At 34.6% G+C, this 13,147-nt stretch overlaps 1 protein-coding gene across 1 annotated transcript; it reads right to left on the reverse strand.

Moving 5' to 3' along the window:
• Positions 1-745: 745 nt before the first annotated feature.
• LOC137394855 (uncharacterized) lies at positions 746-3,215 on the reverse strand. The gene is made up of 5 exons (XM_068081626.1): positions 3,159-3,215; positions 2,395-2,505; positions 1,999-2,021; positions 1,222-1,894; positions 746-933 (listed from the first exon to the last, which is right to left on the reverse strand). The coding sequence occupies exons 2-4, from the start codon at positions 2,481-2,483 to the stop codon at positions 1,251-1,253; spliced, it is 756 nt and encodes a 251-aa protein (XP_067937727.1). The 5' UTR covers positions 2,484-2,505; positions 3,159-3,215; the 3' UTR covers positions 746-933; positions 1,222-1,250.
• Positions 3,216-13,147: the final 9,932 nt, after the last annotated feature.

A 13,147-nucleotide genomic window follows, 5' to 3' on the forward strand; every position in this document is an offset into this window, starting at 1 on the left:
CTCTAAATACTTCCTTTACATTATTACAGCCTCTAGTTTAGTGGTAAAAATAATCTTTGACAAAGGTATACAGACATTTAAAAATTGCTACGTGTTTATTTTATTATTCTTATTAAAGTTTGTGTAGAGACCATTTTTGGAAACATTTTCAAAGGCATCAATCGTTCAATTTTTTTTTAGTTCTTTGTATTTGGAAATGTAAGATCTTCTTTTTTCTATGATTATTTATTCTATTTTATTTTATTTGTCTATTTATTTATAACTTTATTTATTCATTTATTTAAAATCATTGTCATTTATACAATTAGAAAATTCCAACTATTTCAATTATCTCATCTAAAAGATTTCTGCTTTCGTTAAGATGACACATGAGCAGATCAAGTAGAACATGCTGAGATATTAATGAGCAATTTAAAAGTACAAATTAAGGTCATTACTAAATCAGGTAAAAATGTAATTTAATCCAACTTTCACACTGTATAGATGTGAAAAGACTCAGTTTATATTGTCAGTTGCAATACAAACGATTGATTCCATTGATTATTCAATGTCCAACGATGTTCATGGTAGCTTTTTGATCTAAATATTTTGGAGTCAAAAAGTTTATTCTGAGGCTTTGAGCTACAGGTTTACGAGCAAGCGTTAGACATCCCAGCACCCATGTTAATATTCTGGTATAATATAAGACAACCTCTGAGTTATTGGTGCAGCTTAATAATGAACTGTTGTGTTTTGTGCTGCTGGTTTACATATATGTTTATATTGCGTTATTGAATAAAAATACATCAAAGTACTTGAAATAGCAGAGTAGATATTGGATTATACATGTACATATGAGAATATTCATAAGTCACAGCTTGTAGTCGCAATAGTGGGTCTACATAACAGCTTGTCTTCCACTTTCATGTTCCTTCGAATGGTAACTCACTGGTCCTAAAACATCAATCACAGTGACTCAGAGTCTATGAATGAATATGGGTTAGTTAAAACATTGTTTTGTCTGTTTTACATAAAAGGAAATGGGTAACATTTGCAATACGGGCACACAGAGTGGATAATAAAGTGACAAGCATTGAACTCCCGCTTGTTATGGCTTTTTGAATGAATGCATTAAAATTACCACAGATTGTATGATTCATGACACGGAGTTCTCTCTAGGCTGCTTGCTCTTGTTCATTAAATACCTTTGGAAAAAGTATGGTTGTACACTTATTTGGTTACCTGAGGAAACTGGAGCTCAGCATCAAATTTTAGTAACGTCTCACAGATGTTTGAGGCACTGGTGCTGGGTAACGTCTAGCAGGTGTAGGTTGTTTCTTTGGTGCAAGTTGTCTCCTTGGTGCAAGTTGTTGTCTTGCAGGTGAGGATCTGGTTTGAGTGTTTGCTTGAGGTTGAAACTGCTGGTGGTAACTGTTGACTTTAGCGTCATAGGCAGCTCTGTGTGCTCTCCTGTAGTTGTCTATGGCCTGGTGTGCTCCAGGGTCATTTCTGACAGCAGACAAAAGAAGTGCATCTGGTATTTCAGGTGCTTCATATGCATCTGGCCTTTCAGGAGCCTCAAATGGGTCAGGTTGTTCTATGAAGCTGTGCAGAGGAACTTGAGCTCTGTGAGACGAGGCTCGTGCTGGAACTGGTCTTGCTCTAGCTGATGCAGAAGCAGTGTGGCCTGGAGAAACAGGAGCAGAACCAATTCTACCTTGGCTCGGTCTGCTAATATGCTGTCGATAGTTGTTCACTTCCTCATCATAGGCAGCTCTGTGTGCTCTCCTGTAGTTGTCTACTGCCTGATGTGCTCCAGGCTCATTCCTGACAGCAGAAAGAAGAAGTGCATCTGGTATTTCAGGCGCTTCATAAACATCTGGTCTTTCAGGAGCCTCATATGGGTCTGGTTGCTCTGTAAGATAATAACGACGTTAACCAAATCGAGAAACAGAATCTTGCAATGTAAGTTCAAGTTTTCTTGTGTACATGTTATCAATATAACATTGAATAACTTACCAATAAACCAGGATGGATTTACCCTGCAAATATAAAAGACAATCATTTATTCTTAATATTATAAGCAACTCAAATATTTATGAAGATAAACTCCAAGTTTAAATTGAACCCATCAAGTAATGAATACACATGTGATACAACAACTGAAGTTAAAAAACAACAGATCACCATAATTGCACAAATAATCATAAAAATTTATTGTTAATTGTAACTAATGACTTATAGTTTGTAACACTAATTCTATATTCATGTTACTCAACATTTTTACCTTATACATAACTCATAGGGCAGCATACCAACACTAGTTGCATGATGATTTATGGTCTAAATCTTTATGATACCAGAAATACTGTTATAATTATCATTCATTAGGCTGACTCTTGGAATATAATTTACCTTGGAGCAGAATTGCTTCTGTGCTGCTGTGCTAAAGATAGCGTGAACAAGGCTGCCAAAAGTAGGAATTTGAATATTTGTATCGGCATTGTGGAGAATACACAGCAACACCTGAAAATTGAACTATACTAAATTAATATTAAAGTACATGCTAGTAACAATACCAATATCTTATATATTTGCTTGGCACAGGTGTCCTATAAATACTTATTTGTTACTGCTGAATTTTTTTGCAGAAATACAACAATTTCTAATAATGTTAATATTGTACTAAAATGTTTACTCGACTGAACGACGAATTTCACTTGAGCCAAGAATTCTCATAAACACTTACACTGTGAATTAACTGAGATCTAGAAAGCCACAGGCAGCAAGTGAATATTAACTGGTAAGCAGAATTATTTCACTGAATTACTAGTGCAACAACAAGAACTCCATTTAAAATAAATGTTCAACACATTTAAGTCTACTATGTTATAATTTAACCTAACAACTATTTTCATATAATTAAATTAATATAAAGTATAGAACATTAAAAACATCTATTTAACATATTACATCTTAAAATAATAAAATAAGATTTGCTTACAAATTATTGATTGAATTGTCATGACTAAAATCACATCTTAAACATCTTTTATATTTTTATGACTTACAACCACATAGTAACTTTAAATATACTTTTATGATATTAAGAGTTAATATATCAAATGTAAATCTCCAGATAAGATTCACAAGCTCGCAATACTTGTTAGTGCACTTACAATGTCTGTCTCAGTTTTCTTGGCTGTAGATGCTGACTCTACTGAACTCACCAGCTCACAACTGATGCCTACTCCGAAGTCACTCACTCTATTTATATATATAAAACACTGGAGAATTTGCGACAAAACTCACTCCACCCATTAATTGGTAATTCCAAATCTAAATGTATTGTTTCCACTTTACCATAAGTCAGAGGTCATTTATTTACGTATAAAAAACAGTCACACTTTAATTCACTCGACTAAATTTAGAGTCATTTGAAATTTTTGAATTCCGTTTCTAAAAATATGTGTTGGGTTGGGTTCACATCACCATTGATGAATAGGAATATAATAGGTTGACGCGAGCAGGTGATTGGGAAAGGAAGACATCGTTCATCATTTATATTCATAACTGATGATTCCATTCATACCAGTCCAGTTCCCTGCTTAATATGTCTAATTGTGTCACCTAGCTGTTGCCTCGTGTTACATATTTGAATAGGAGTAACTCCTGGCAATCACATTGTTTCTGCTCTTGATTTATATGTCATTCTGCAATAAAAGTTATAAAAAGTATTTTGATTTCAGTATATTTACATAGACAAGTTTATAAATTCTATTTAGGCTTATATATAAAGACTTGATTATTTTGTTCTTATGGTTTTATAGATTTAGTTTTTGTAGCGGCTCTTTGTTGTCACTCAGATGTTCTGCAGCCATGATTATAACAAACATTTTTATATCAAGTTGGCTGCTTGTGAAAGTATTTTCATTTTTATTGCATTAGTCTTATTGCTTTTTAGTTGTTCTATTAAAAACTTTATCATTACTATTGCTACTTTATCCCTGTCTTAAAATGTGTGTCTGTCATATTTCATTCATAAGTGAGCTCTCTATTTCATTATTGCATGCACACTCAGGGTGTGAGGAGAGCTCAATGATAGTATGAATTGTTACAAACTTCGTCAGATAAGCCTTCAATAACAAAGCGACCTACAGCTGAAAAACTTTTTCGGTTGTGAGCCATGAGGATTTGAACCACTGGCCTCACGCTCAGATTTTATGTGTACCATTTGGTAGTCTGTGCCAGCTCAGATGCATTATATGGAGGGAAACAACTTTAAAAGCAGTGTCTAGTTGCCATGGTTTAAGAAACATACCTGGTCATCACGCACAGTTACCAACAATTCTGTTGATGGTGTTCCAATATTTCTACAACTTATTATGAGCAAGTAAAAAATTTGATGAAATTTATCTTAACCTTGACAAGTTTTTGCCAGCTGATGTGTTACATAGACAAGTCATTGTAGATAGAATAAATAAATAGAATATATACTTATATGTAGGTACATGTATGTGCATAGGAGCAGATAGAATGTTTCTGTAATATTGGGCTTCAATGTGTTTGATATAAACAATACAGTGTAATTGTAATTAATAACATGTTTAGTAAGTCTTCCCTCGTGTCTTTATATAACTTAATTGACACTTCAACATCATCGTTTGTAGCTACTAGTTAATAACAGTTTAACCACAATAATATGGGCGCTACCTGCTATTGCACGCCACTTATCAATCACAAGAGAGGTGGAAGGGCATGCCCTGCCTACGTACAATCTATTACTCCAACACTCGGCTGTTGCATATGTCACTTCACATGGCAGTGAGAGTGCTTTCAAATGCAAGTTCGCACTCACGTTACACTTCCAAGTTTTTACCAGCAGACGAACTAATTACAATAATGATTAAACTGGAAATGAGGTGCTTAGAAGTGCTTCAAGAAATTCCTTTTCCTAATTGAGCGCGCCAATGATCTAAGTCTAAACAGACTGTTGTCATGGTGTGAACTTCATAGAAAATTATTTCTATTCTTATAGCTGATTGGAGAGGGAATATCTATTGAACTCAGTAATTGGCTGTAGCATTTATTTCAAAGGTATAACACGTATACAGTAATTATTCATCTCAGTGTTATATATGGCTTATCCACAACACCAGTGGTAACCTTACCTTCTGTATACTCGCAGTTAGTTATGCATTCCAAAATCAGCTGTTGTCTCAAGCAATGGTGATTCCATCAAATTTATCAATTAACTCAGCTCCTGGTCTAAAATGTCCCACTGTTCATAGCTGTCATTTGATCAAAGGTGAACAACTAATGTGGATTGTAAGATTAAGAGGACAACTTTAAATCATAAATATATATACCGGTAATAGCCCTATCACTCTATCTACTCTGTCTGCTCATTGACGAGCTACTTACAAACATATAACAACATATTCTTTGGAGCGTCTTCACATTGCAAGACTAAACACAAATCAAGGAGAAGGTAACTCGTCACACCATGTTCCTTATGTTACTGGAAGCCAGATATACTGCTTGGAACAGTATCCTGTTTGGAATTAATTTACAATATAGTCTGATGAGCAGATCACACGCATAAATATGTACAGTATTTATCAATAACCAGTGTTAGTGTGTTGCGTATGTAAAGTGATCAGACATGCACATATTAACATTTATTTGCAAAACATTTTGAGTATAGCTTCTAATTCTTCATGGAGCTAAAACAAATCGGAGTAAATTAAAATCAATTCAACTTACTGAAAGTTAAGTTAACTTAAATCTTACGTAATCTCTTTTTAGAGAAAATCCCTCGGATACCCTGTACTGAAATAGAGTAAGAATAGATGTTGATTATCCATAATAACAATCCTTCCTAAGAAATGACACACTACTAGCAACCAAGTACTAAATTTTCATTGGCCATTTCAGTTGCTGCAGATAATATTTCTTTTCACAATAAAATATTGATAAATTAAATAGCTTCCAATAGTTATGCAACACAGTAAAGAAATTTATGTGCAAGAAAGTAGTGTGTTTTTTTTTTATAATAATAAGTCTTCAGCTCAGATGTTGAATGAAAAAAAAGTTTATCGGTTTGGCCTTCCAGGAAACCGATGATCATCAGAGGTAAAATAATGACAGTGATATTTGTGGCTGGTGATTTGCTTTATACTCAGCATCATTAATTTTTAATTTTTGTTTAGTTGACATAAATTTGCTAAGCTTCCATTCAATGATAGCATAGCGATGCACCCCCATATGGTCCTGTAATGACATCATAAAAACAGCCGTGTCGCTCTCATTCTATCATGATTCAGTGTCGCTGTTCGAAAATAAAACCCCTCCCCTCCCACCCTCCCCTCCCACTCCCCCTCCGGGCAATAAGTCATCTTTGTGCCATAAAAACGACCTTAGTGACCAACGGCATTGCAATTGAATTGTCTGCAGGCATCGGTCTTGCATTCCTATTATTTTATATACTGACATATGCCGTCAGTGACACAAGGTGTCACACAACCATCGCTCTACTATAGCACCCTAAGGAAACATAATCTGCTTGTCAGCCCAGCATAGCGCTTCTGCACCGGTGCACCCAAGTCTCTTTACACTACCATTGTATGAAAACTTAGCAATTAACACAAACAGTCACACAATGTTTTGCTACTATTATAAAATACGGTCCATTATTACTATACATTAATAGTTACACATGCAATCAGCTGATCAGCTTGTAAGGTTGTACTACCGTACTGAACTAATGGCTAAGGGCTTGTTTCCATAGCGCATCTGGTTATTGCCGTCAAATATGTTATGCTGCCATAACAATTATAAAATGTAAAGCTTACAATGTATTTATTACGTTTAATAAATTTGTCATAACGTAAAAATGAAAAATGTGAAGTTTAACACTTTAGATAACAGTACAATATAAAAACAGCCTTTTGGCTATATAAACTTAGGTACATGTATATGAACTGAATAAAGGTATGGTTGCTCCTATCTGTACGCACCACCATGCAGGGAGCAGGGCAAGAGTAGCAATCTCCAATTAAAATTATTTTTTCCACCCTGTGAAGATGGTGTTCAGCTATAACAGCTCTATGGTGTTTAGCTGTTATAGCTCTATAGTGTTCAGCTATGATAGCTCTATGGATTGTAAGAAGCAGTCTACCTAAGATGGTAAAATGTGAAGCAAGTTGTAAATTTGGAATTTGCAGAGTTTCTGTTGTAACAACTATTTATAAGTTGGGCTTAAATTCCAAATGAATAAATAATTCTTTGCTGACCTTTAGCCTTTGTGACATGACCTTTAGCCTTTGTGAGATGACCTTTAGCCTTTGTGAGATGGCCTATAGCCTTTGTGAGATGACCTATAGTCTTTGTGATATGGCCTGTAACTTTTGTGGCAGGACCTTAAGCTTTTATAAGATGCAATTTAAAATCTTTCAATCAAGCTTAAGCTTTTCCGAGTTGACCTTTAGCTTTTCTGAGTTGACCTTTAGCTTTTGTGAGTTCAACTTATGTTTTTGAAGATGTTAAATTACTCAATTTCAAATGTGCATGCGTATATAATAGTAGTCTTTTGTGCTGACTGTGACAATCATATATCAATCTTTTATTTATAAACATATAAATATTTTATTCAATAGCAATAGTTTGTATTTCTATAAAGGAATATTACTCATTCAGTTTAATAATATCATATGTAGAGATGGGTAGGGCATCTGTACTCTCACGCAGCTGTGGGATGCAACTAGTTTATCCGTTTCCTGTTATGCCGGTGGTTCTACCCTGTAGCAAGAGCCAATCGTATATTTTCTGAAGTGTGTATCAAAGTTCATTAGAAAGCACCTTTCATTTTCTCCGCAGTCAGACTCTTCTTTGCAGAAAGTTCTTTCTAAAAAGAGCAATAAATGATGCAATAAGTTTGTAACAAAGTATGTAGACATTCAAGATACTTTATGTATCATTAGCAACTAAATTTTTTATGTACGATTAGAAAATACATCCCTTTTATGTATTATTAGCAAATAAGTTTCTTCTTCATACGATTACCAAATGCAAGAAAGGAATTTGTCCTAACCGCTTCTCTACCAGTTAAAAATTAGTTCAGAGCTTACTAATTGGCTTTAGATAAGCAATGATAACATTTCTGTATGTTTTCTATATAACTGAATGCATGCGGCAATCAGCTTAAAGAGATTTGACCTGAAAATTAAAAGAACTTTCTGCTATAGCAGATTCTTCAAACTCTGATTTATTCCAAAAACCAATTATAGAGTTGTCTCTCTTGATTTGCCTTTCGCGGAGGTCTGTTGCGTTCTGATGTCTACGTATTTTAACTGCTGACTGCGCATCAATTAATATAAATGTATAGGAAAAACTTGAAACATCGTGTTGTTTTCATATTTGTAGTACGACTAAAAATGAAAGATTTCACATGCACTATTTTTGTAATATATCAATAATTTGGAGAAAAATAAAAAATAAATTAATGTAAAATTAGATTTTGCTAGCTTTTAAGTGGTTGCAGTAGCAATATAATATTGCTCATATTGATAGACAGTTGCATGAAATCTTTACTATAATAAGAGCTGTGTCCGTCTGTCTGTCCATCTGTCTGTCTGTCCGTCTGTCCGAAGCCATGGTTAGAGGCTATGAAAAAACATTGCTTTCAACAGGATTAGAAATCAAAAATTTTGAAGTGGTAGACCAACATTCTAGCACCTGCGCCTATCAACCGACTTGCCACATTTGGGAATAATTGTGCAGTTACTTATTACACCAGACGATCTCTCATGGCGCACCGGTCTGTTAGGGTACTAGTAAACATAATACGTCTGCTGTGCGTCAAAACATCATAATCCTTGACAATGTGTATCAGCAGAATTAGATAGATTGACAATGCATCCATAATTATATCTGTAATAAAAACTGATTTAGAGTCGACTATTTGGACATCTTGAACAAGGTTCTTCCAAGTCATCGAAAAACAGGAAGCAGCATGGTATTATCGCATTACTGCAAACATCAATTTTTTTAATTTTATATTAACTAAAAATTTAGCTGACTACACATGTACAACAAGCCTTTGCATGTATTATTGGCTTACATGACTGCTTGTGTACAAATGTGTCCAATAATTATAAATTGCTTTGCATGCAAACTACTTTCGATTAACGTAAACTTGTCTGCACTATAATGATTTTTGCAAAACACGTAAACTTTGGCGACGTCATTTCTCTTTTAATTATTTGAATGTATTTCGAAAAGGCTTATATCAACAAAACAGTCATGAAATTATGCATAGACCTTTACATACGAAATTCATGGTCAAATTTTAGTCAGTGCCTGTTTAAAGTATAGACAACGGTTATTGGAACTTTGGTTGTAGTATCAAAGACATGTTGTGAAGCTCTGATTATGCTTGTAGAAAATATAAATATTAAAGGCATACATCATTCTAATGTTTGCTATACAATAACATTTCTTTGGTTCCAGATGGTAAAGGTACATCAAAGTACTAAGGCAACATTACTACATACAAAGAGCATTGTAACGATACATTGATTTCTATAGTTTTTAGGAAAGATTTGTTAAAAACAAAAAGTTCATCAGTGAGCAACTCTTCAAGGAACCAACACATTTTTATACTCCACAGTTGAATCTTTACCCCAACATTAAACTTTAGGGAATTATTCGTAACATATTTCTAAAAGTCGTGTACAATATTGCGCGCTGAGACAGTCGGCGGTCTGAGTCATTTGCTGTCTCCTGTCCAATACTCACTGTTAGTTTCCCACCAATCGTCAATCCATGATGGATCTTTCTCAATAGTGCCAGCCTCTACACAGATTAAGTAGAGAGAAGACACCAAAACTATAGCTACCAGCCAGCCTTTCATTTTGCCAAACTAGTTTCTTTAGATAGAGTGGCACAAAATTACCAACTGAATGTTGGAGACAACTTTAAGGTTATTTCGCGTGAGATCATGTGAACTGGCAGCTGCTGCCTGAGAACTTAATAAGCTGCGTGTTGAGATTAGCACTAAAGTAAATTAGCTGCTGTACAAAGCTGATATAAAAGTCATTAGCTTATCTCTGTGTTGCAATTCATGGGAATTTTCAATCAGGAATATAAGATAATAAAGAACACAGACAAAATAATAAGCGGTGCAAAGAAGGGAAGGCTTTGTTTTGACAGGATTTTTGAATGCTAGATACAAATTTTAAAACTTGGTATAGGTTAGTTGAAGCTGTTCAAGCTGCAGACAATATCTAGTGTTAATTACGGTAAAATCAAATTGTCACTGGAAAAATGCAACTGTGCTGGAGGGATCAATAATAAATTGACAAAACATAGATCTCACATCATATGAACCATGATATTAGAGAACATTGGCTATGAAATAGGTGAGATCAATAGGTTTACCTCACACCTATGGTGACCTGCAGCAGATGTCAGGGAAGTAAATTTAAAGGTTGACTTGCAACAAAATTCACATTACAGTTATTTGGTATCAAAAGATTCACCATGTCTTACTCAGCTGTGTTGTAAGTGCAAAATATGTGGAAATGTGATTACAAGCTCTTAAAAGGTCAACAACGAATAGTTAATTGCCGCCATCATAAAACCGCCGTAGATCGGAATCAGTTTATTTCTCTGACGAAGTCATTACATTTGGTTATTGTTTTGTCGCGTGATGTTCTCACGTAAAATGAAAGGCCAATAAAATGCTCAATATAAAACTTCGCGTAGCACTAGTTTATGACAAACACTTCGGGTTTTACCGAAGACCCGGTATCAATTATAGATGCTCGCTACTTTACAGTTTTGTTTCGGCTTGGTCTAATCATCTAGTCGTTATCTGATCATGTGACCCATACTTCCTGCCAAACAGCGCAAATAACTTCTGCAGCATTTTTCGATTATCACAGGTGACCAACAGGCTCGTTATGCTTATCAGACAATGATATATACTCCTTCGAGCTAAGGTTAAAAAATTAAACGAATTTTCACGGTAGGTTATAAGTTATCAGTGCTGAAAGTGACAGCATTACAATGACCTTAAAATAGACGCGCAAGAACAATAGACATGGTTTTATTGAATGCGTGAAGTATATTTGTGAAGATATTTCGACAAATGAGCTTGCTTAAAAATGTAAACAGAAGCCATCATGTACAACTACGTCCCATTTGAGCCATTTTGGAAAGAGATTCTAATCTACAGCGGTTTTGTGATGGCTGCGATTAACTGTTCGTTTTTGAGCTTTTAAGAGCTTGTAATCACATTTCTACATTTTTGCACTTACAACACAGCAGAGTAAGACATAGTGAACCTTTTGATACCGAATAACTGTAATGTGAGTTTTGTTGCAAGTAAACCTTTAACCAATCAAAATGTCGAATTACTTAACTATAACTTTTGATTGGTTAAATCCGCTTCTTGACTAACATCTCCTGCAAATAATATCTAGTTAGCTAACCACTTCTATTTAGCAAAGGTTCTGATAAGTCACATAGAGTTTGCCAAACTTGTTGCTGACAAATATCCAAATGGATAACAGATTCTGATTGATTCTCCTATAGTTAATATAATTTTCATGTTACACAGCGTAACTTCATGAGTAGAAAGCATTTTCATTGTGTATTAAGACCTTGCTTGCACTAACAGACTATATTGCATAGGATAATAATTTAATAATGTTCTTTGTCTCTCCTACAAGTTACACGCATTTTGTATCTCATTAAGTACAAATACATCATCTTGAGTAACTAGCGTAATAGTAAGACGCAAGAGAATCATAGAAAAATGCTAAATACTTCCAAAAATAATCCTTGATTCACTCAGGACCATCACCATTACCATAATGTGTGTAGATAGAGTGTATGATAGCGTATTATAAAAGGGAAACTGTTGTGGCTGGCTGACCTCATTGCTATTAAATGGATTTTGGTGAATATGTAAATATTCTGGGTGATTATTAGGAAGAAATCTCATAGAGGTCAAATTAAGGTTGATGTATAATAATAAACTTACTGGAGCGAGTCAGCCAACAGGCAGGTTGAAATGTCAAATATTAGAAATTTTTTAAAACCTATTTTTGAAAATGTAACTACAAAGTGCTTGCTTCATGAGACCCAAAAGTGAGACGGATTTGTACACCAAATTACAGATACAAGAACAGCTGCAAATAATCTTTACTCATTCATATTGCATTACAGACATTTGAGTTTGAAGCCCCTGTTTGAAATTTGAAGATATTGGAGGAACCGTCTCTATAATCTGAGAACATGCTTATGTTGGCTGGCTTAGAGGTCAATATGGTCAATGTGGTCTCACCGTTCAGCTTCATGTTTACTCCATGAGCTGAGGGTTTTTTCCGTCTCCTATGGTAGACTATATTTACATTGCTTTAGAAAAATCCCGAGCAATACATTTTTCAGGGAAAGTCATATATTAAATACATATTAAACTACAGGACACAGTTGGTCAAGAGAGAAAAACTCACTTGTTTGGTGACCGGATTATATGTAAAAATTGAATGCAAAAGTTTGCGTGGACTTTCACTCTCAGTTAGCATTCAAACTGTGTATCTCATTAAAATAATGAGTTTTGTGATGTTTATTTTATAATATTCAGCTATTTGCAGCCTACTTTTATACAATATTTAAAATAAACTACTTATCCTTTTCTGTAAAGGGTTGCTCAACTGTCTGTTGCTGTCATCTACAAAAGGAATAGCCTAATGCTTTTGCTATTGTTTCTGATATTCCATTTTACCAAAGTTGATACACTTTGGATATGTTTGAGTGCTAGTAGATGGGCTGAACTGATTTGTGTGCAAGTCGAGGCTATGGGAACAGGTTAACAACTTAACAAAGAGACTGTTTTGACATGAATTAACTCTCATATCTACACTTATACTCCCTCTCTCTCTCTCTATCTTCCCACGACCAAACACAAGCGAAGCGATTGGTTGGGAGATTTAGGATAAATGCATATGTGCACACAACTCACGAAAATTATTCATCAACGGCGGTCGCAAACCCTTGTACCGAAATCTCATCAACAAATTTAACCATTTTTCAATGGAGTCGTTTAAGTATAATAACGATACAAAACGCATATAAACCTATTTAAATATGTTACCAAGTC

The sequence above is a fragment of the Watersipora subatra genome, chromosome 4, assembly GCF_963576615.1.
Source record: "Watersipora subatra chromosome 4, tzWatSuba1.1, whole genome shotgun sequence".
NCBI lineage: Eukaryota > Metazoa > Bryozoa > Gymnolaemata > Cheilostomatida > Watersiporidae > Watersipora > Watersipora subatra.

Coding starts and splice junctions, on each gene's coding strand:
- LOC137394855 (XM_068081626.1), bottom strand. CDS start 2,483: ATGCCGATACAAATATTCAAATTCCTACTTTTGGCAGCCTTGTTCACG. Junction 2,022..2,394: donor AGAAGCAATTCTGCTCCAAG/GTAAATTATATT, acceptor TTATATTTGCAG/GGTAAATCCATCCTGGTTTA. Junction 1,895..1,998: donor AAATCCATCCTGGTTTATTG/GTAAGTTATTCA, acceptor ATTATCTTACAG/AGCAACCAGACCCATATGAG.